We start from the raw sequence: 21,228 nt of genomic DNA, 5'->3' as shown, positions 1-21,228 counted from the left end.
TCTCTGCCTTGGTATTCTGTGTGGAAGGGCTCTGGGTTATGAGGCCCCTTCCACCCAGCTGTACAAAATCCACATTGAACTGGATTATATGATAGTGTGGAAGGGCCCTGGGATATCTGAGTCCACACTATCATATAGTGCAGTTCAAAGCAGATAATGTGGGATTTTAATCAGCTGTGTGGAAGGGGCCTCAGGGCCCTTCTACACAGCCCTATATCCCCGTATATCAAAGCAGAAAATCCCACATTATCTGCTTTGAACTGGGTTATATGGCAGTGTGGACTCAGATAACCCAGTTCAAAGCAGATAGTGTGGGATTTTCTGCCTTAATATTTTGGGATATAGGGCTGTGAGGCATGGCTCTCCGTCGAGGGAGGAGAGAAAGCCCTGCGCCCTAACCCCGGGGCAAGCCAGCGCTGGAAACCCCCGAGAGCAGGTGGTGGGGGGGGTTCTCTCCGGATGCCCCTCACAAAGGCTTTAGTGGGCGAGGCTGAGCTTGCCAATGCAGCTGTGCACGCGGTGTTGCAGTCCTCCTCTTTCGGCATGGGCGCTCTCCCCCGTGGAAAGGGTCTTGCGGCAGAAGCCCCTCCTCTCCTGCCGAGGCTGGCCTGGAAACGGAGACGGGAAGACAGCGAGGAAACCCCGGAGGAAGCCCCCGCCCCCTGCTTCCCTCCTGCTGCAACTTGCTGCAGTGTTGGGGCGCGCGAGCGAGGGAGTGCGTGCGTGCGTGCGTGCGCGAGCGAGCGAGTGCGCGAGAGGGCGCGCGTGCTGGTCCCGGGCTGGCTGCCTGGCTGCCTGGGTGCCCCGCTCCGCTCCGCTCCCGATGTCACATGTGCTTCCTACTGGGGCGGCGAGCGGGCGGCTCTGCTGCTGCTGCTGCGGCTGCACGACGGCGGCGGCTCTTGCGGCTCTTGCGGCGGCGTCGTCGGAGGATGCTGCGGCAGGCGATCCACAGAGGGCTCCAGTCGTTCTGCCGCCAGCTGGGCTTGTTCGTGAGCCGGCACCCGGTCTTTTTCCTCACCGTGCCGGCCGTGCTGACGCTGATCTTCGGCTCGAGCGCGCTGCACCGCTTCCAGCTGGAGCGGGACCTGGAGCGGCTGGTGGCGCCGAGCCACAGCCTGGCCAAGATCGAGCGGCGCCTGGCCGGCAGCCTCTTCCCGCTGGACCGCGCCAAGGGCCAGCTCTACTCGGACTTGCACCCGCCGGGCCGCTTCGGCCGCCTGCTCCTCCTGGCCAAGCCCGGCGGCAATGTTTTGCTCCAGGCGGAAGGACTGCTGCAGATCCACCGAGCCGTGCTGGAAATGAAGGTGAACCACAAAGGCTATAATTATACTTTTTCCCATCTGTGTGTGTTGAGGAGTCAGGATAAGAAATGCGTGCTGGATGATATAATTTCAGTGCTAGAGGAGCTGAGGCAGGCTGCCCTCGCCAATAAGACCGCGGCCAGGGTGCCAGTCAGCTATCCCAACACTAAATTGAAGGTATGCTCTTCGCTGCTGCATGCGTTTGCCCCTTGCCCGGCCGGCACGGCCTCTCTTGCCCTCCACAGCCAAAAAGGGAGGAGGGCAGCATGGTGCCACTTGTGTTTGTGTTGTGTGACAAATAAGGCAGCCGGTGGCAGGTCTCCCCTGCGAGAAGGACACTGGCGGTGAGTGGGAACCACGACGGCGACGAGGGGAGGGAGGGAAGGGGCATGGGGAGCGGGGCGGGGGGCGGGGGGGGGCAGGCGGGGATGTGCCTGCTAACACCTCCCAACAAAGGATCCCTCCCAGCCAGGAAGCAGCCAGGCTTTGAAGCTGCAAAGTTATTCGGGAAGGGGCATGGGGAGGGGGAAGAAATGATGGGGATGACACCAATGAGCAAAGCATCCCAAAACTTCTAACACTTACCAGCAAAGGATCCCCTCCAAGCAGGAAGCAGCCATGCTTTGAAGCTGCAAGGCTATTCAGGAAGGCACATGGGGAGCGGGGAAGGGGCAGAGATGGTTGGGCGGGGAGGGGAGGCAGACGGGGATGTTCCTTCTAACACCTCCCAACAAACGATCCCTCCCAGGCTTTGAAGCTGCAAGGCTATTTGGGAAGAGGCATGGGGAGTGGAGAAGAGGCAGAAATGGGGGACAGACTGGGATGACACTGCTGTGCCAAGCATCCCCAAACCTGCTAACACCTCCCAGCAAAGGATCCCTCTCCAGGCAGGAAGCAGCCATGCTTTTAAGCTGCAAGATTACTCGGGAAGGGGCAGAGATTATGGAGACGGGGATGACACCAGTGTGCAATATATCCCCAAACCTGCTAATACCTCCCAGCAAAGGATCTCCCAGGCGGGAAGCAGCCAGGCTTTGAAGCTGCAAGGCTATTACGGAAGAGCCATGGCATGAGGAGCAGGAAAGGGGCAGAGATGGGGACAGACGGGGATAACACCACTGTGCAAAGTATCCCCAAACCTGCAACACAGAATATTTTTGGTTAATAGATGGTTAGAGATATTTAACCACTCTTAACAACCACCATGCCAGACAACGCAGAAGCCATTGAGATCCATAAGCATGCGGACAATTTCAACAGAAAGGAGGAAACCATGAAAATGACCAAAATCTGGCTACCAGTACTTGCTAACTCTAAAATCAGGGAGCAAATAAAGAACAACACTCTGAAAACAGGGGAATTCCAGGCAGGAAACAATCAGGGTCAGCTTACACCTCCTAACAAAGGATTCCCCCAGGCAGGAAGCAGCCAGGCTTTGCAGCTGCCAGGCTGTTCAATGCTTATTAAAGTGGCCAATTGCAACATCCACACCTGCCTCAAACAGGCAAGAGCTCTCTCTCACACCCTGGACATTCCACAGATATATCAACCCCACTTGCCTAGTTTCTAACAAGCTTCACAACCTCTGAGGATACCTGCCATATATGTGGGTGAAACATCAGGAGAGAATGCTTCTGGAGCATGGCCATACAGCCCGGAATACTCACTGCAACCCATCCCCAAACTCTGGGTGACCCCTGTGTTAAACCACTGCAGGAGGAGCAGAGGCCGTCTGTCCCTCACGTGTGCCAACTGTGGCTTTGGCATGAGGAGAACCCCCTGCGATGCTGCTCCTCCGAAGGGCTTCCCTCAAACGCATCCTTGCCAGAAGCCTGCCCTGTGGTGTGCTCCAAGCCGAGCCGGAGCGCTGCAGTGATTCGAGGAATTTCATCCCAGAAGCGAATGGAGGGCCAGAAGTGTCAGCCCTGCCAATGGCCACTGCCTGGGCCCATTGTGCTGCAGCATCAGGGCTGTCCCTATGCAAAAGCACACAGGGAAGCGGGCTGAAAGGGTGCACTCTAACAATTTCAAATATCCCCATCCCAAGGCTAGCACACACCCTATGGTGACGGACGAACCTCCAAAACAGGATCCTCCTCTTGCCTTTCGTAGAAAATATCTCCACTCCTGGAAAGTTGCATTTATGATGCCTTTGGAATAAAGATGACTTTGTTGTCGAAGGCTTTCATAGCCAGAATCATTGGGTTGCTGTGATTTTTCCAGGCTGTATGGCCATGTTCCAGAAGCATTCTCTCCTGATATTTCACCTAAGACAGGCATCCTCAGCGGTTGTGAGGTCTGTTGCAAACTAGGCAGGTGGGGTTTATGTGGAAGGCCCAGGGTGGGAGAAATAACTCTTTGTCTGTTGGAGGCAGGTGTGAATGTTGCAATTGAACTCCGCAATTCATTGAAATCCACAAGCCTGTGGATAATTTCAACAGAAAGGAGGAAACCATGAAAATGAACAAAATCTGGCAACTGGTATTTAAAAACTCTAAAATCAGGACAGTAAATAAAGAGCAACACAAAAAACAAGGGAAATTCCAGACAGGAAACAGTCAGGGCCAACTAACACCTCCCAACAAAGGATTCCCCCAGGCAGGAAGTAGTCAGGCTTTGAAGCTGCAAGGCCATATAATGCTAATCAAGGTAGCCAATTGCAACATTCACACTTGCCTCAAACAGACAAGAGTTCTTTCTCTTGCTCTGGACTTTCCACAGATATATAGACTCCACTTGCCTAGTTTCCTAACAACCTAGGATGCCTGCCATAGATGTGGGCAAAATGTCAGGAGAGAATGTGCTGGAACACGGCCATACAGCCCGGAAAACTCACAGCAACCCAAAGATGATTTTAATTGTGCTTTTCCTGCATGGCAGGGTGGTCTCTTCCGACTCATGATTTTATGACAAGGTAGATATAGAGTTTGTTTCCAAAACGTACCAAATCCAAAAAGAGAAGAATATGTAAAAATGTTATAGGTAACAGCACCTTGCTGGCTCAAAGTAGAGTCTTATGTATAAATCAAAACTGTCAAATTGTATAATGACTTGGAAAATGTCCTTTTTTAACAAAAGGATGCACGTCCTTATTGCTGCTTTGAGTCCCCTTTGGGGAAGATAAAACGGGGTATAAATAAATAGTAATAATAGTAATAGTAATAGCATCCCCACACCCCTGATTCTTGTAAAAATGGTTCAGATTGACTTGTTGGTACCTTTTGGAATGGAGCTCCACAACGTCATTCATTTTGCATTTTGATGCAAAGATGTCAATATCACTGTTTTGTTGTTAGTTTTTTGGGCTGTATGGCCATGTTTGAGTAGCATTCTCTCCTGACATTTCCCCTGCATCTATGACAGGCATCCTCAAAGGTTTGTTCAGAGGTCTGTTGGAAAATGTCAAGAGAGAATGCTCCTGTAACATGGCCATACAGCTTGAAAAAACTCACAGCAACCCAGTGATTCCAGCCATGAAAGCCTTTGACAACACATGTCAGCATCAGATTCCCAAACCACTGTGTCAATGGGAAGATTGGTGTTGGTCACTGTTCTCACTCCTCACAATTTCGGGTGCGATTTTTTCAATGGAAAATCCACGCAGAATGTTTACAATAGTAAAAGTGCTCACTAAAATGGGTATACATGTTAGTGAGGGTGAATAGCGAGGATTTTATGAAAGCATGATATATGGGGAAAGGCTGTTTGAGGAAAATATGTATACCAGTATATATAATTGCATACAAAAGTGAAAACTAAATTGTACAAAGGGGGATAGAAGAAGAGAGTTGCAGGCTGATGTGGAAATGGAATAAAATCTACACTCTGGAAAAATGAGATTCTGGGAGAAGCAGAAATAGATAGGTAACTTTTCCTTTTGCGGAAGGATAAGGTCATTTGTGAGTCTTACTAGTCTGTCACCCTCAAGTGACCCAGGGTTTTTTTTCCCCATGTCAAAAGCAACTTGAGAAACTGCAAGTCGCTTCTGGTGAGAGAATTGGCTGTCTTGAAGGACATTGTCCAGGGGACACCCAGATGTTTTACCATCCTGTGAGAGGCTTCTCTCATGTCCCTGCTTGGGAAGCTGAGCGGACAGACGGGAGCTCACTCCTCTCCTCGGATTCAAACCGCTGACCTCTCGGTCAGCAGTCCTGCTGGCACAAGGGTTTAACCCATTGTGCCAGCAGGGGCTCCACAGTCACCCAGGGTAATGTCATCATGCAACTGACCACCTAAAAAACTATTTATTGCAATCATGTTGGAACTGATTTTACTCAAGCCATGTTGGATTCCATACTATGTGTGCTTGTCTCATTTTAGCTAAGCTTAACAATTTTTGTAATTCTCACAAAGTCAAGTCAATGAATCCTATTAGATAAGGAATTCTAATTTCTTCTTCGTTTCTTTGGAGTCCTAGCTTCCAGCTATTCTGCTTGTTCACTCCTTTCAGTTACCAAACAACTATTCAACTTCAGCTCACAAAAATCTCACAAAGGACGCCCAGCCACAGTGAGATTCTACCAACCAAACCAATTTATTCTTCCATGATAATAACTACAGATACATCCACATACCAACACATATTGTGTTCTTAAGCATGATTAAACCTGTATTTTAATTATATAATATAAATTATATAAAATGTCGGTAAATCCTCAATTTCCCTGTGCTAGATTTGTTCACCCTATTGTTGAAAGACAATTTTACATAACTGGCAGAATTGGAGTTGGCAACTTCAGTGAGGGTGAGTTCTCAGCTGAACATTGGCAAAAATACACCTAGGTAGTGACCAGAATTTTGTTGGATCTCACTTTAGCTGATTTTTGGTGCCAATTTCTAGTGATTTTTATAAGGTGGGTGAAGGTGGCTTTAATCCAAATACCTTTCTAGAAAGCCTTTACTGTTTTTTTTTTGTTTTTTTTTGGGGGGGGGGCTTCTGACTAGGGCTGCAGAAAACAAATGCAGGCAAGTTTGTTGTTGTTTTGTGTCTTGAAGTCATTTCTGAGCTAAAGCGACCTTATGGGGGTTACTTGGCAAAATGCAATTTCTGGTGAGCTTTTCCCCTACTTTTCCCTGAGGCTCAGAAGGTGTGATTGGCCCAAGGTCACCTTGCAGGTTTCAATGGATGAACTATGGTCTCCCAAAGTACTAATCTAATATTAGTCACTGCCCTGCAGTATCTGTCAAGTAAGTAGGTAGGTAGGTAGGTAGGTTTGACACTTTTTCTCCCATGGCCTACAACTTTTCCTGTCATTATGAACATTGCTATTGGCATCGATAGCTGGAGAATACAGCCTTACCTAGATTTCAGTTTCTATTTACAGCCTCTCAGAATTAGACCAGAATTAATATTGCATTTAGGAAGACATTTTTCTTTACTAGACATTGACTGAAGTCCAGCGGCTAGTCTCAGCAGTAATAGACGAAATGAATCAAGTAGCAACTTGGTAAGTGAACACATAAATTCCATTGAGTCACAGGATCCAATCTGATTGGAACTAGCAATTGGTTCAAGGCCATTAGTAGTAGCAGTGTTACTCCTCCTATGGGTCCTGGTTTTGTCAGATGGAGGCCAAGGACCTATCAAAAACCCAGTAAGCATGTTCTATCTGTTAGGATTTTCTCAGGTGTGTGTGTGTGTGGGGGACTACCCAAAAACAGCAGAGCATCCAAAATATGTAAAAACGGGATACATATAGTTGAGCATTCAGCTCACAGCAAGCAGAGCGTGAAGTGCCATGTGAATGTAAAGAATTTAGAACTTAAAAGACAAACATACAGAGTTCCGTCTTGAAGATTGCAAAAGGTTTATTTAAAAAATAATATCTACATTTCTTAATAGTAAAGAATTGGATCCTAGTTACTCTATAACTCCATCTCTTCTGCGGTTCATAAGAGAGGGAAAAATCTCTTAGCACTAGTGGTGCGCATTTGTATGAAATCGCTGTTCGTTTTATTTAGTTTCATTTGTTTTGTATCAGTTTTGTATTTGTCCCCGTTTCTAAAAATGGGGCGCCTATATGAATACAATTTTCATCTCGCTTACAAAAAAAAAATGAAAATTTTGGACCATTGGCAGCAATGGGAGGGCTTCCGAGGCTCCCCCCCCCCCCCCCCAGCTAGATATTTGGGCTAGAGGGGTGAAAATCGCCATACACTTGAGGGTATTTTCACTCCTTTTAGCCCACCAACTTTTAAAACGTTTCGGTCTTCCCCAGAGTACTATTGTTATTATTAATATTATTATTAACATCCATGGGCATACATCAGCTGTCATGGGGAAGTAGCCCTCTCTCAGACCCAGCTTAGGATCCTGGAGTAACTATTGTTATTAATATTATTAACACCCATTGGTACACATCAGCTGTAATGGGAAAGCAGCCCTCTGTCAGTACCTGCTTATTGTTACGTGGCCCGAAACGAAAGGAAAATGAAAGCAAGCACGTCACCGTGCAACTTTCTTTTTCGTGTCGCTTTTTGCTTCATCTGAAAATGGCATCTTTCGTTTCGTGCATCCGGATGAACGATACTAAACAAATAGACAAATGAAACAGATGAAAGAAATATTGCGCACATCACTACTAAGCACTACATCTCTCCTGACACAGAAGCAGAGAGAGACCTCAGTACACATTCAAAGACAAAAGGCATGCACCTGCGAAGTATCCATTCTACATAACCAATCAGAATGAGAGCAGAAACAGAGAGGAGAGAAGGAATAGATACATCCCAACTGTCATTCAGGAGACGGGGGGGGGGGGGGGGGGAATTCCCCTCGGCCTATTCTAAAGCTAACTAACTTTTCCTCATTGAGGACTGCAGACTTGGGCAGTGTGGGGTTGAACTCCAACACTATCTACCATAATCTAGTGACATCTAAAGCCCACTGAGATGAATGGGATGTACTAATCCCAGTTAATTTTGCAGTCCTTAATAGGAAGTGCGCTCTATTAAACACAGTGGCACTTAGTACTGTCTAACAATTACAGGATTGTGCTGAATGTGCATCAGTGTTACTAGGATTCCACATTGCTGTGCATGTTTCTTTGAGACATTTCCTATATTAATTATCCCTTGTACATGTGCCCAATATGAGACATAATTTCCATATGGGGAAATGTGCACAAAAGGCATTTATTATAGTTGGAAAAACTCTAGTGTAATACCTCAGCTAACATAAAGCTCATGCATTTTCTTTCCTAGAAATTATTTTTTTAAATCTAGGAACAATATAGCATATGAAATAGCATTTTCATCCTTTAGGTCTAATATTTAGGAATCTAGAACTGGTAGGCATAACTTCGTTGGTAAAACACATTGAAATGATCTGTCAACTGTTAAAAGTTGTTTCTCTGTTCTTAGTTAAGCTTCCTTGTTGAGCAGAAATACAAAATAAATGTTAGGGTTTTTTTACGGTCTGTATAGGCCCTACATTTACAGCAATTGAACTGTCCTAATATTGCACCAGCCACTTATGTGGTAGGATCATACTTTGAAGAGAGACCAGGCAACAGTCTGAGTGTGAGTGTTCATATGTGTATTCTAGTTTATTTTGTATTTCTGTCTTGTCACCGTGTCCTGGCAAAAGCTCAAGTCCACTTCTACTCTCAGTGTTTGGCTTTGGTCTCAGGGGTGAATGAAATTAATAGATTCCAGAAGGCCTTCAGGAATTTCTAGTTAGCCATTCCAATGAAACCCAGGATGCTCTATGAAATGACTGCAGCAATTACTACAATATTTCACAAATGCCTTGTATATTTTTACCCACTCAGCAATGTTCTTGTTTCACCAGGGAGCAAGGTGGGGGTAGGGCAAGGAAACAGATAGGGGGATAACTGGGACATTATCAATAAAAGGCTTGAAGATAATGCAGCCATGCTGAGACAACAGCATGTTGTCATGCTGACTGTGACAGAAGTAATGGTGATGGAGAGTCATTACTTCAGCTGCCGTTGCATCAGCAGAGCTTTTCCAGGATATCTAAACTTAGTTCAGTTTGGTTTAAGAAGAGACCCTAAATCCTCCCAAAGAAACCCTGTGGCATGCTGGCAAGACATCACTCACATCTGCTGTAGATTAGACAAGTGAATACATATTGAGAACATACAGTACATACATACAGTACATACATACAGTACATACATACAGTACATACAGTACATACAGATAGCTTTATCATTGTTGCAGTCTTGGGGAGCAGACAGGATAGTTGGAGGGTTTCGTGCTCTCTCAACCTTATGGTTTCTTGTTCAGTCTTGGTCCAAGAGAGAATGGTCCTAACAAGGGGTGTTGGTCTTGTGAAGCTAAAGAAGCCTTCCCTAGGTATCAGGGCCTGGGTGGATCTACACTGCCCTATATTCCAGGATCTGATCCCACATTTTCTTTTTTTTTTTAATATGCAAATTGGCTTTAATCTTTAATACATGGTAAATATCATATGTATACCAAAGAATTGTTTTAAAATAATTTTATTATCAGTAAATGGTTGGTTTGTATACCTATTTTATATATACCTGTATACCCAGGATTGTGTAAAAATTTCCTGGGTGGAAAAAGTTTAAGAAGCCCTGGTATGCGCGGACCTTAGGATCCTTCCTGGGCATTTTATTTTGCAGTATTTCCGGGCATTGTATTTTGCAGTATACAATGCAACATTGTAAGAATAGGAGAAAAATTGTGTGTCACACCAAAGGCCTGTCCAGGCAGACATTCTGTTTGCAAAGTGGCCAACCAACAGTTCATAGGGTGATTGACCGCAGAAAATCAATGCAACTTCAGTTTCCCTCTTAATTTTTCCAGCAAATGACATACAGAGATTTGCTCTTAAGTGAACAGTTGAGCATGATTCTAGGTGAGCATCTAACCTGCTAACATTCTGTCATTAATAAATTGAATTATGTACAGATTGTGTTGAAAATAATTATGTAGACAGTAATACAGACTGAAGATTTGTCTGGATGGCTGGGTAGGTGGGGGTATGTGAAACAGTAAGCTGTGTTCAGCTATGCCTCTAACTAAACTTCCCTGAACTGAAATATACCTTTTCAGTCTGCTTGGATCAACCATGCCCATAGCTAGTGAATAATATTGTCCAATGGTCCTTGTTTTTTAAAAAGCTTATTGATTATATTGGGAATGGGAAGCTGTGATTATCTAGATCTGTAGTTCTCAACCTGTCGGTCCCCAGATGCCCTGGCCTTCAACTAACTCTCAGAAATCCCAACAGCTGGTAAACTGGTTGGGATTTCTGGGAGTTGTTGGCCAAAACACCTGGGGACCCACAGGCCGAGAACCACTGATCTAGATATTGTTGGATCACATCTATAAACCATAACTAGCATAGGTGATGGTAGAAGCTCATGTAATCTGATGAGCCACAAACCACACACTCTGGTCTTAAATATAGGGTTAGACAGGTAGTTATGTATTTTAAATAAAATGATACACTAATAGAAAAGCTTGTTTTGCTTATAGATTCTATGCATCTTTAAATGAAGTGTCCATTTATAACCTAGATGACGTCAAAACAGAGGCAACTATGAAAGGGAGAATAAAGGTTGTTGATGTGTTGTCAAAGACTTTCATGGGATTTGAAGAAGAAAAGACAGACCTTGATAAGATACTTCAATCAAGAAATAAACAACTATCTAAGCTTTACAGTCTCCTGTTAAAATTACACACAGAAGATGAATATATCAAGGAGTGTATGGTAAAATGGGCTAAAAACATTGGTCGCTCGATTAGCATAGATGAATGGGAATACCTCTGGAAAGTAAAAATAAAAATTTTCAGAAGCTATTCCCTTCTAGAAAATTTCTACAAAATGTTTTATCAAGCTTATATGACACCTGTTAAATTAGCCAAAATACAGCCACAATTAAAAAAACACTTGCTGGAAATGTAAACAAGCAACAGGATCATTTTTCCACATGTGGTGGACTTGTAAGAAGGCAAAAAACTTTTGGATTAAGATTCATAAAGCCACTGAAAAAATACTAAAGTTAAAAATACCCATGCACCCAGAAATATTCCTACTAGGAATAACAGACACATCACTGCTGAAGCCACATGATAAACTCTTCACTTTGATGACAACGGCTGCGAGAATAGTTTATGCACGAGCCTGGAAATTGGAGGAAACACCAGAAATGGAGGAATGGATCGTGAAAGTGACGGAGGTGGCTGAGATGGACATTCTGACAGGGTATCTCCAGTCAAAAGACCCTTCTGAGTTTAGGAAAGTCTGGGATCCCTTCAAAAGGTTTTTAGAAGGAAAGACCATTTCAACGTGGGGGTTTCAAATTTGACTATTATAAATTTTAATTTTCACCACTCGTTTAACTTCCTTCTGTTAAAAAAAAAGGTCATGATGAAGAAAAAATAAAAAGAACTACAGTTCACAATTGCTGGTGGCTTGTGAACAGGTTGTGAAACAGTGAAAAAAAAAAGAAGTGAATACTTCTGGAACATGGCCATACAGCCTGAAAAATACACAACAACCCCAACAAAGGTTGTAGATCATGACTACAATGTTCTTTAATTTACTTTAGTCTTGGATGTGGATTTTGAAACAGCAATCTAGGTGCCCTCTAAACAGAGGTCATACAACCCGGAAAACACACAACCCCCTGTGATTCTGGCCATGAAAGTCTTTGATCCCACATTTTCTGCTTATCCCAGATTATCTGGAAGTGTAGACTGATAATCTGGGATCGGATCCTGGGATATAGGGCAGTGTAGATCAAGCCTATAACAACCACCAGCCAGATCTAAAATGATAGGTAGACTGCTCCATACACTCCTGGATGAGAGAGACTACCAAGATCACTTTCAAGCTGGGAATTGGCACAGAAACCTCCATGATAGATGATCTGTTCTTTGAAAGGTCAGAGATGAGTTTGAATGTGTGCTTCTTCTAAACTCAGCCATGATATCTTCCTTCTAAGCTCATACTAGAAGTTAATAGAAGAGACTAAATCCTGTCAAATCTATTTTATGAGATCATACAGGATTTCATTATATCCCCAATGCTTCTCAACATTTATGAAGAACAGCCATGCTGGATACTTGTTATCGTTTGAGCATCATTCCATTGCACTTCATGTTCTCCCAGACTTATTACATTGTGAATTTTAAACTGCTTTTGTTGCTTGCCTTGTTATGTACGTTTCTTTATGACTTCACATCATTATGTTATTCTTTTTGAAAAGTGTATTAGAAGCTATTTGGTCAATTGTAAAATCAACAGATGAGCATATACTGTAAATAAATGTACTGTAGTGCCCAAAATGTCTGCCTCAACTCCACCCTTGGACTGAAAGTGGGGTACATGTGGCTTATGCTACCTACCTCTCTTTTACTAGCAGAAAATAAGGAAGTAGTGTGGTCCATTCCTTTTCAGAGATTGAAATATCTTTTAATATTTACTTTCACACACAAAAACAAAAAAAGAATCTGAAGAATGTTCTCTGTTGAGTTTTATGCTTTTTTTGGGGGGGGGGGTGGCTTTTTGCCAGAAACTTTGACAATGTTTTTGTTCAGAGAGCAATATCCTTTGATCAAAAGCACAATTTCTTCGTGTTCAAATGTTTTTATTTTGCTCAAAAAACTTGGCCGAGATGCTGCAATGCCTGGGATGGGCCCGGGCTGTGGCGCAGGCAGGAGAGCAAGCCAGCTGCAATTAACTGCAATGAATCACTCTGACCAGGAGGTCATGGGTTCGAGCCCCGCTCGGAGCCTATGTTTGTTTGTCTTTGTTCTATGTTAAAAGGCATTGAATGTTTGCATATATGTGTAATGTGATCCACCCTGAGTCCCCTTCGGGGTGAGAAGGGCGAAATATAAATGCTGTAAATAAACAAATAAATAAATATGACATTATGGGTTCACACAGTTCTTCTTGCCTATTATGTCCTGAGTGCATAGGCAAAGGTAAAGGTTTCCCCCTGACATTAAATCTAGTCATGTTTGACTCTGGGGGTTGGTGCTCATCTCTATTTCTAAGCTGAAGAGCTGGTGTTGTCTGTAGACACTTCCAAGTCCATGTGGCCAGCATTACTCCATGGAGTGCCGTTACCTTCCCTCCAAAATGGTACCTATTGATTTGCATGTTTTCAAACTGCTAGGTTGACAGAAGCTGGGGCTAATAGCGGGAGCTCACTCCACTCCCCAGATTTGAACTGCTGACCTTTCAGTCAGCAAGTTCAGCAGCTCAGCGGTTTAACCCACTGTGCCACCGTGGGTGCACACAGTTCTGCTTGCCTACTATGTTCTGGGTGCATAGGTAAAGGTAAAGGTTTTCCCCTGACGTTAAGTCCAGTCATGTCTGACTCTGGGGGTTTGTGCTCATCTCCATTTCTAAGCCGAAGAGCCGGCGTTGTCCGTAGACACCTCCAAGGTCATGCATGACTGCATGGAGCTCCGTTACCTTCCCGCCGGACCGGTACCTATTGATCTACTCACATTGGCATGTTTTCGAACTGCTAGGTTGGCAGGAGCTGGAGCTAACAGCGGCCGCTCCCGGGGATTGAACCTGGGACCTTTCAGTCTCCAGCTCAGTGCTTTAACGCACTGCGCCACCGGGGCTCCTCTGGGTGCTTAAGCCTTTTTAAAAAGATGGGAAAGCTCCCTGGCCCATTTAATGCTCAGAGGAAGGTACTGGACATTGAGCAGAGCAAATAGTAGCCGCTGTCCCCCTGCATCTGCAGCAGGTACTTTGGAAATTGAGGAAGGAAGTGGCTGCTCCCCCTCCCCACAAGCCAGATTCTTCCAGTTGTCCTCCACTGGACATTACATGACTACCTCCCAGATTCCCTATTACTAAAGAACCAGGGGAGCATGCACCTATTGTTGGCAACAAAGTTGTGGGAAAGAGGAGGTGTTGTACAGAGTGTTACTGCACAAAATGAATTTTAAAGAGTATAGGCATGAATGAAGCACTCATGTATCATCTGCAGCATTCTATATATTGCTTCCAGGGCCGTAGCCAGAAAAAAAATTCAGGAGGGATTTTGAAAATTTTTTGGGGGGGGGTTTGAACCTCTAGCAACCCCCCCCCCCTCGCTACAGGCCTGATTGCTTCTATGCACAAAAAGTTGTGAAATTGATACAGTAGTCCCCCCACCACCAAACAGTAGTCACCACCACCAAACTCCTTTGGCAGGGTGTCTCAATATATCAAAATGTCCTATTCCGCAGAAACGCTATTTCTTACATTCCTTTTGTTTTTAGAAAATTATGCCCACTTCGAAGGATGCTTATTCTTGTATGCTCCTTCTAAATGACCAGATAATCCACATTATCTGATTTGAACTGGGTTGTCAGGTCCCTGGCTGCTGGGCACCAATAACCTTACACAGAGGCCAGTCTCTATCTAATATCTTTATTAAAGAAATATATAAAATCAATAAAAACAAGTGAAGAATATAGTTCAGAAGCAGACCTTTCAAATGAGGTCAAATATAGTCCAAAAATGTATTGTCCAATAAATGATATTAGAGTTCAAAGTTTTAATCCACTTGACCGAAACACACACTTTGCCAAGCAATAGTGTGGGGAAATAACAGAGTCTTAGAGTCCAATGAAGCTTGACAACAAGGCTGGAAATAAACTTGATTCTTGACTAGGTCCGTGACTGGAGACAAGGCAAAACATGAAGCATGAAGCAGGGTCCGTGGTAAAACCGCGAGGCAGGGCAAGGCTTGAAGCTTGATCCGAGAAGCAAGGAACTGGGGTACGAAGTCCACACACGATCTCTCTCCTGAAGGTGATCAATTGACTCCGCAAAGAATCCCTCGCGCCAAACACCTATATTGGGTCTCGTTTTCCCGCCAACAGAACTCTTTCCCTAGAGAACGAGAAGCGAAACCCAACTCTGTCCAGATGTGTGACTCCTTAGAATTTCCCAAGGGAAGCAGGCCTAATCAGCTTGATGTTTGGCAGCGATGCGTAAACTCCTCCGTTGGGCTTCTCTGACTCCCCTTTCTCTAGAATAAGATTCCTTCCTGGGAAACGGAGGGGAGTTCTGCCCAAGGCCTGTTTGGCTGAATTCTTGAGGGCAAACATCAACATCCTGCAGGTGAAGGGACTCCGGCTCTTGCTGAACCGGCGAAAACCCCATGTTTTCCTCTTCGTCTGCCACAATAGTACTAGGAACAGGACTACAAGGCCCATGAGTCATCACACGGGTTGTCTTAGTCTACACTGCCATATAAACCAGTTCAAAGCAGATAATGTGGATTTTATACAGCTGTGTAGAAGAGGCCATATAAGATCAGAACAGGAAGTTGGACAAGAAGTTTGGCTTCAGTTAGCAAGGTTCTTGGACATTACCTTTTTAACAGGGAATTTGGTACCAGACCTGAAATAATGGGGTTTGGTTTGTAGACCACAAAAGAGAAGAATAGTTCAACATGTATTAATCAACTTTTGATTGAAAACTTACAAGATGCACATTTTGTATCTTCTGGATAGAACTTGAAACTTTATTCCCAAATGCATCCAGGGATGCCTTTTTCTTTCACAGCTTCCACTTTTCTTACAATTTCCATTTCAATGACCCAATGTATAGATCTGTGCTTATTCTTTAGCATGTCGCAGTTAGCTAGTGAGTCAGACTTGTCTGTTCTCTCCCTCCTCCTCTCTGTTTTGCAGTTCACTTGTAGTCTGTAAGGGAATCTGAAGCCCATTCTGCACAGCTGTATAAAATCCAGATTATCTGCTTTGAACTGTATTATCTGGCAGTGTAGACTCAGATAATCCAGTTCAAAGCAAATAATGTGAATTATCTACCTTGATATTCTGGATTATATGGCAGTATAGAAGGGTCCTGAGTCAATTGGAAACAGAAATGCACGGCTACAATAGAATTGAGTAGGGTAGAATCCCATTATTATCTGGATCGAGATTTATTGAATATTGACTGCAGACATGCTGCTACAACTAAACGCTAAAAATGTTTGTTTTTACAACCCTTTTTCACTATTACTTTCCTCGCATTGCTGATGCTGTTAAAATTTCAAAATAGACGGAAGATGAAGAAAAAGTGGACTTGATGGTTAAATCCAGCTTCATTGTTATTGCTTTCGGTAGCAGATGCTTATTCACTGTCTTTTTCTCTGGAATAAGGGGACAGCATTTTAGAAACAATGAACTAAAAATACAAATTGTATTTTTAGGGAAGGATTAACCGAATAACAACAATTAAATCCGACTCACTGCTTCCTGAAATTACATCTGTGGTTCTGGATATTCATGGAGCACATTAAATATTGGCACACTCTGAGTAAAGATATAGACACAACGTGTAGATAATTTTCAAACAAGAACAAATGCACATGTTATTCAGTGACCATAAGGAGATTTAATAGAAGGGAAATTATTCTCTTTAAAGAAAGTTGGTTAAGTAGTAATGTTACTGGTTGTTGTTTGTATTCCTGAACTTTGAATTTACAAAGATTTATAAAGAGTTATCTTGTGTTGTATATGCAGCTCCTCATTATTACAGTGAATATTCTAAAATGTAAAATGTGTCCATAAACATGAGCCAAGAAAGAACATCCAATTTTGACTTGAAGTGGCCCGCAGATACACACTTTCTCTACCTGCTTGTACTTCTTTGTATCTGGAAATAACTGCGTATTTTGCAGCAAGGAAGGCTTTACAAGGTGCACTGGATCTTAGCAAGAAATGAGATCTCAATTCCAAGAGAACAGTAACTCAGATCCAGTCAACTCTCTGAAGGGGAGAATGGTAGGGAAAGTGTAGAAGGTGGCCAACATAATTCAAGGAATGATCCTGGAATTTTATTCATGTATTAAGATTTTTCCCAAAACACGACAGAAATAAAATACCTAAAGCCTTATCTGGTATGAAAGGTTTAAAAGCATGAAACAATCAATCAAATTAAAGCAATAATTTTATAACAATAGAAACATTTTACATTTTTTAAAAAGCTGTTATATAACATTTTGACCAAATCAGATAAAGGCTTAAGACCTATTTAAACAGAAAGTGCTTTGCCTACTGGCAAAAGACAGCAAGGAGAGGACCAACATGGGGCCCTTCCAGACAGGCCCCAATCCCAGGATTTCTGCTTTAAACTGGATTATATGAGTCCACACTGCTAGATAAACTTGGGTTCAGGACCTGGATATAGGGCCTATCTGGAAGGGCCCAAAGTTTCCTTACGGAGGGAGGTTTACAGCCAAGAGCAACCACTGAGAAGGCTCTCCACTGTAAGCACCACAGGAGATGGAGAGCATGGCAGAATGGAGGGAAAGCCTCTCTAAAATTATAAAAGTATGTCATCTATATATAGGGCAGTGGTTCTCAACCTGTGGGTCCCCAGATATTTTGGCCTTCAACTCCCAGAAATCCCAACAGCTGTTATTCTGGCTGGGATTTCTGGGAGTTGTTGGCCAAAACGCCTGGGGACCCACAGGTTGAGAACCACTGATATAGGGTCATATGGCTTTCAGGTAGTCTAGAGCACTGCTTCTTAAACTGTGGGTCCCGATTCCAAATGGGATTCCCTTAGCTCAATGTTTCTGAAAGCTATGCAGTGGCTGGTTTAGACATTTAAACAAATCTGGTAGCAACAACGAGCAGTGTTTATAGTGGACTCTGCAGAAAATGCTTCAGCTTTACTTCATTAAAAAAAACAGCCTGTTTAGCCAAGGTGGCAAATACTGATATATTATCTGTAAATGTTTGATTTTTAAACCTATTTTATATATCTATTTTTTCAGTTGTAAGATGCACCCTAATTTAAGTAGCAACACCACCAACAAAAATACATAAAATACACCTGCGATTCTAATATGCATCCCATTTTTAGAGATTTTATATAGGAAAAAGTGCATCTTAGAATTGAAGGAATACAGTATATTTCTGGGATTATGCAAACATTTTTTGGGTGGAAAGGGGAAAAGGTCTCAGAAGCCCTGGTCTAGAGCAGAGGTAGACAAAGTGCATGTGCCCTCAGAACCATTTTTGTGATCCTCAGTCCTGCCCCCAAATGGAAAATAAAATGAGAAGGCTTTAGGCTCTACTAAGCTGAAATTATTATTATAATGATCATTATTGTATGGAACCCCCCGATGGCACAGTGGGTTAAACCCTTGTGCTGGCAGGACTGATGACTTGAAGGTTGGGTTGCTGACCTGAAGGTTGCCGGTTCAAATTCAACCCAGGATGACGGTGGGAACAAGAGAGGGCCTTCCATCTTGGTGGCTGCCCTTCGACTCTGGACCTCTATCAGCTCCAGCTCCATGCGGGGACATGAGAGAAGCCTCCTGCAAGGATGGTAAAAACATCAAAAACATCCGGGTATCCCATGGACAACGTGTTTGCAGATGGCCAATTCTCTCACACCAGAAATGACTTGCAGTTTCTCAAGACGCTCCTGATACACACACAAAAAATAATTATTATATTTATTTGTATCCCACTTTTTTCTCTCCATTCAGAGACTCAAAGCAGCTCACAACTTCATATATACAAATATTAGAACAGTATTAAACAACATTAATATTAAAACAATCTAGGTTTAAAACATAGCATATAAAATCACATCACAAAAGCACAGAAGTCCTGATCGTCTCAAACACCTTCATCTTTAAAAGCCTGTCTGAATAGAAAGGTTTTTGGCTGCTGTTGGAAGGACATCAGAGAAGTAGCCATTCTAGCTTCGCTGGGAAGAAGGGAGGTCTAGAGTTGAAGGGCAGCCACCGAGAAGGAAGGCCCTCTCTCTTGTTCCCACCAATCAAGCTTGAAATGGAGGTGGGACTGAGAGAAGGACCTCTCCTGAAGATCTCAGGGCCCGGGCAAGTTGGTACAAAGGAATGCAGTTGGCCAAATAGACTGGACCCAAACCGTCTAGGGCAGTGGTTCTCAACCTGTGGGTTCCCGAGTGTTTTGGCCCACAACTCAGAAATCCCAGCTGGTTTACCAGTTGTTAGGATTTCTGGGAGTTGAAGGCCAAAACATCTGGGGACCCACAGGTTGAGAACCATTGGTCTAGGGCTTTAAAGGTCATGACAAACACTTTGAATTCTGCTCAGTAACAGACTGGCAGCTAGTGGAGATTCTTCAACAAGGGGTTGTCTGCTACCTGTAGCCAGCCCCAGTCAGCAACCTGACTGCAGCTCTTTGGATCAGCTGAAGTTTCTAGCACTCTTCAGAGGCAGCCCCATGTAGAACGCGTTACAGTAATCCAAACAGGATGTAACTAAGGCATGTACTACCGTGGCCAGATTTGGCTTCTCAAGGTATGGTTATGAAAAGGCCCTCCCAGCCACTGCCAACACCTGGGCATCCAGGTTCAGTGCCGAGTCCAGGAGGACCCCCAAACTGCGAACTTGTGTCTTCAGGGAGAGTGTAACCCCATCCAGCGCAGCATGAATCTCTATTCCCTGGTTTGCCATCTGATTGACCAGGAGTACTTCTGTGTTGTCTGGGTTAAGTTTCTGTTTGTTTGCCCTCATCCAATGCATTACTGATGACAGGCACTGGTTTAGGGACAGGATAGCTTCCTTGGCTTTAGGTGTAAAGGAGTAGGAGAAATAGCTCTAGGAGGCTTTAAAATGTGGCAAAAATGCCCCTACAGTCAATCCCTAGAGCAGTGCTTTCCAAACATTTCATGTTGATGACACACTTTTTAGACATACATCATTTTGTGACACAGTAATTCAGTTTCACTGGCAAACCAAAGGTTAAACCAACCCCTTATAAGAGATACGGACACAATAATAAATTGGAATAACAAAATGTATGGGGATACAACATATCCTCATTTAGTTTTGTTTTTTTAAAAAAAAATTGTTTGTAAGATAATTTAATACATTTACAATATTTTTTATCATTTATGAGCCACAACGTGTAAGATGTTTTTTTTTAAAAAAATTGCTTAACACTAATAAAATAACTTCATATCCTTTCAATGAGATGTATGACGTTGATGGAATGAACACAGCATTTAAACATTTGGTGGAATATTAAATAAAGATACTCACATTTTGTCATCAAGTTTCCACGTCTCGGTGGTATTGGTTATTCAATTTCACATTGGCTCAGAGCTATCTTGTTACATTCACGCAACACATTTACACACTGCAGTTGACACAAAAATGTGTCTTGACAAACTGGAAAGCTCTGCCCTAGAGGGTGTTGGAGGAGAAATAGGTGCAAAAGAATTGGTTTTTTTTTGGGGGGGGGGGGGGGTGATGCATGTAAGGTGGCCAGTTCTGTGTGGGAATATGAAATAAAGACTCCATATTGCGACGAGTTCACTGGAAAGGGTTGCTGTGGCAACAGCTGTTTGGTTATGCCAGCCAGCATTCTGATTGGTTGCTGTCTCTGGCTTGGCAGAGGCAGTCCAACGGTTTTTCCAACAGACGTTTTCAGTTTCAGTTTGTCTTCTCTTCTGGAGAGTGAAGAGAAAGGAGCTGACTAGATTTTTAATCAAGAATGCAATGGCTGTTGTGCTCTCCAAAGTTTGGCTATTTAAAGAAGGAAAGAGGCATATTTAAAAGGACTGTTACATACTGTTGCCCTGTGTATGTGTTTGAACTTTTGAACCTGAATAAAGATACTGTTATTGTTTCACTCAAGCCTAAAGTGACAAGCCTTATTACACAGCAGATTTTATCTTGATTTAAAGACTGTGATAAAGCTTCCGTTTACATCTTTATTTTATTTACACAAACTGCCACAAGTTCGAATCCAGGGAGCAGGGTGAGCCCCAGCTTCTTCCCACTTTGCAGTTCAAAAACATGCAAATGTGAGTAGATCAATAGGTACCGCTCTGGCAGGATGGTAATGGTGCTCCATGCTGTCATGGCAGCACCTGACTTTGGAGGCGTCTACGGACAGTGCCGGCTCTTTGCTTAGAAATGGAGATGAGCACCAACCCCCAAAGTCAGAC

The 21,228-nt window shown here is 43.5% G+C and overlaps 1 protein-coding gene and 1 long non-coding RNA gene across 3 annotated transcripts in view; one reads left to right on the top strand and one right to left on the bottom strand.

Moving 5' to 3' along the window:
- The first annotated feature begins 573 nt into the window (after positions 1–573).
- The window catches only part of ptchd4 (patched domain containing 4), a 116,794-nt gene continuing 96,139 nt past the window's right edge, over positions 574–21,228 (top strand). The window contains exon 1 of one of the 2 annotated variants that reach the window (XM_062957226.1): positions 574–1,481. In XM_062957226.1, coding sequence (XP_062813296.1) covers positions 831–1,481 — 651 coding nt within the window. In that variant the 5' untranslated portion in view covers positions 574–830. The remainder of the gene's footprint in view (positions 1,482–21,228) is intronic. The other variant, XM_003215358.3, reaches the window with a different exon arrangement.
- LOC134292402 (uncharacterized) lies at positions 16,452–20,550 on the bottom strand. Its single transcript, XR_009999631.1, has 2 exons — positions 20,318–20,550; positions 16,452–18,708 (listed from the first exon to the last, which is right to left on the bottom strand). It is a non-coding gene; the product is annotated as an uncharacterized LOC134292402 (long non-coding RNA).

The sequence above is a fragment of the Anolis carolinensis genome, chromosome 1 (genome assembly GCF_035594765.1).
Source record: "Anolis carolinensis isolate JA03-04 chromosome 1, rAnoCar3.1.pri, whole genome shotgun sequence".
NCBI classification, from domain to species: domain Eukaryota; kingdom Metazoa; phylum Chordata; class Lepidosauria; order Squamata; family Dactyloidae; genus Anolis; species Anolis carolinensis.
The sequence above is the reverse complement of the archived record's forward strand: the minus strand, read 5'-3'. Positions and strand labels throughout refer to the sequence as shown.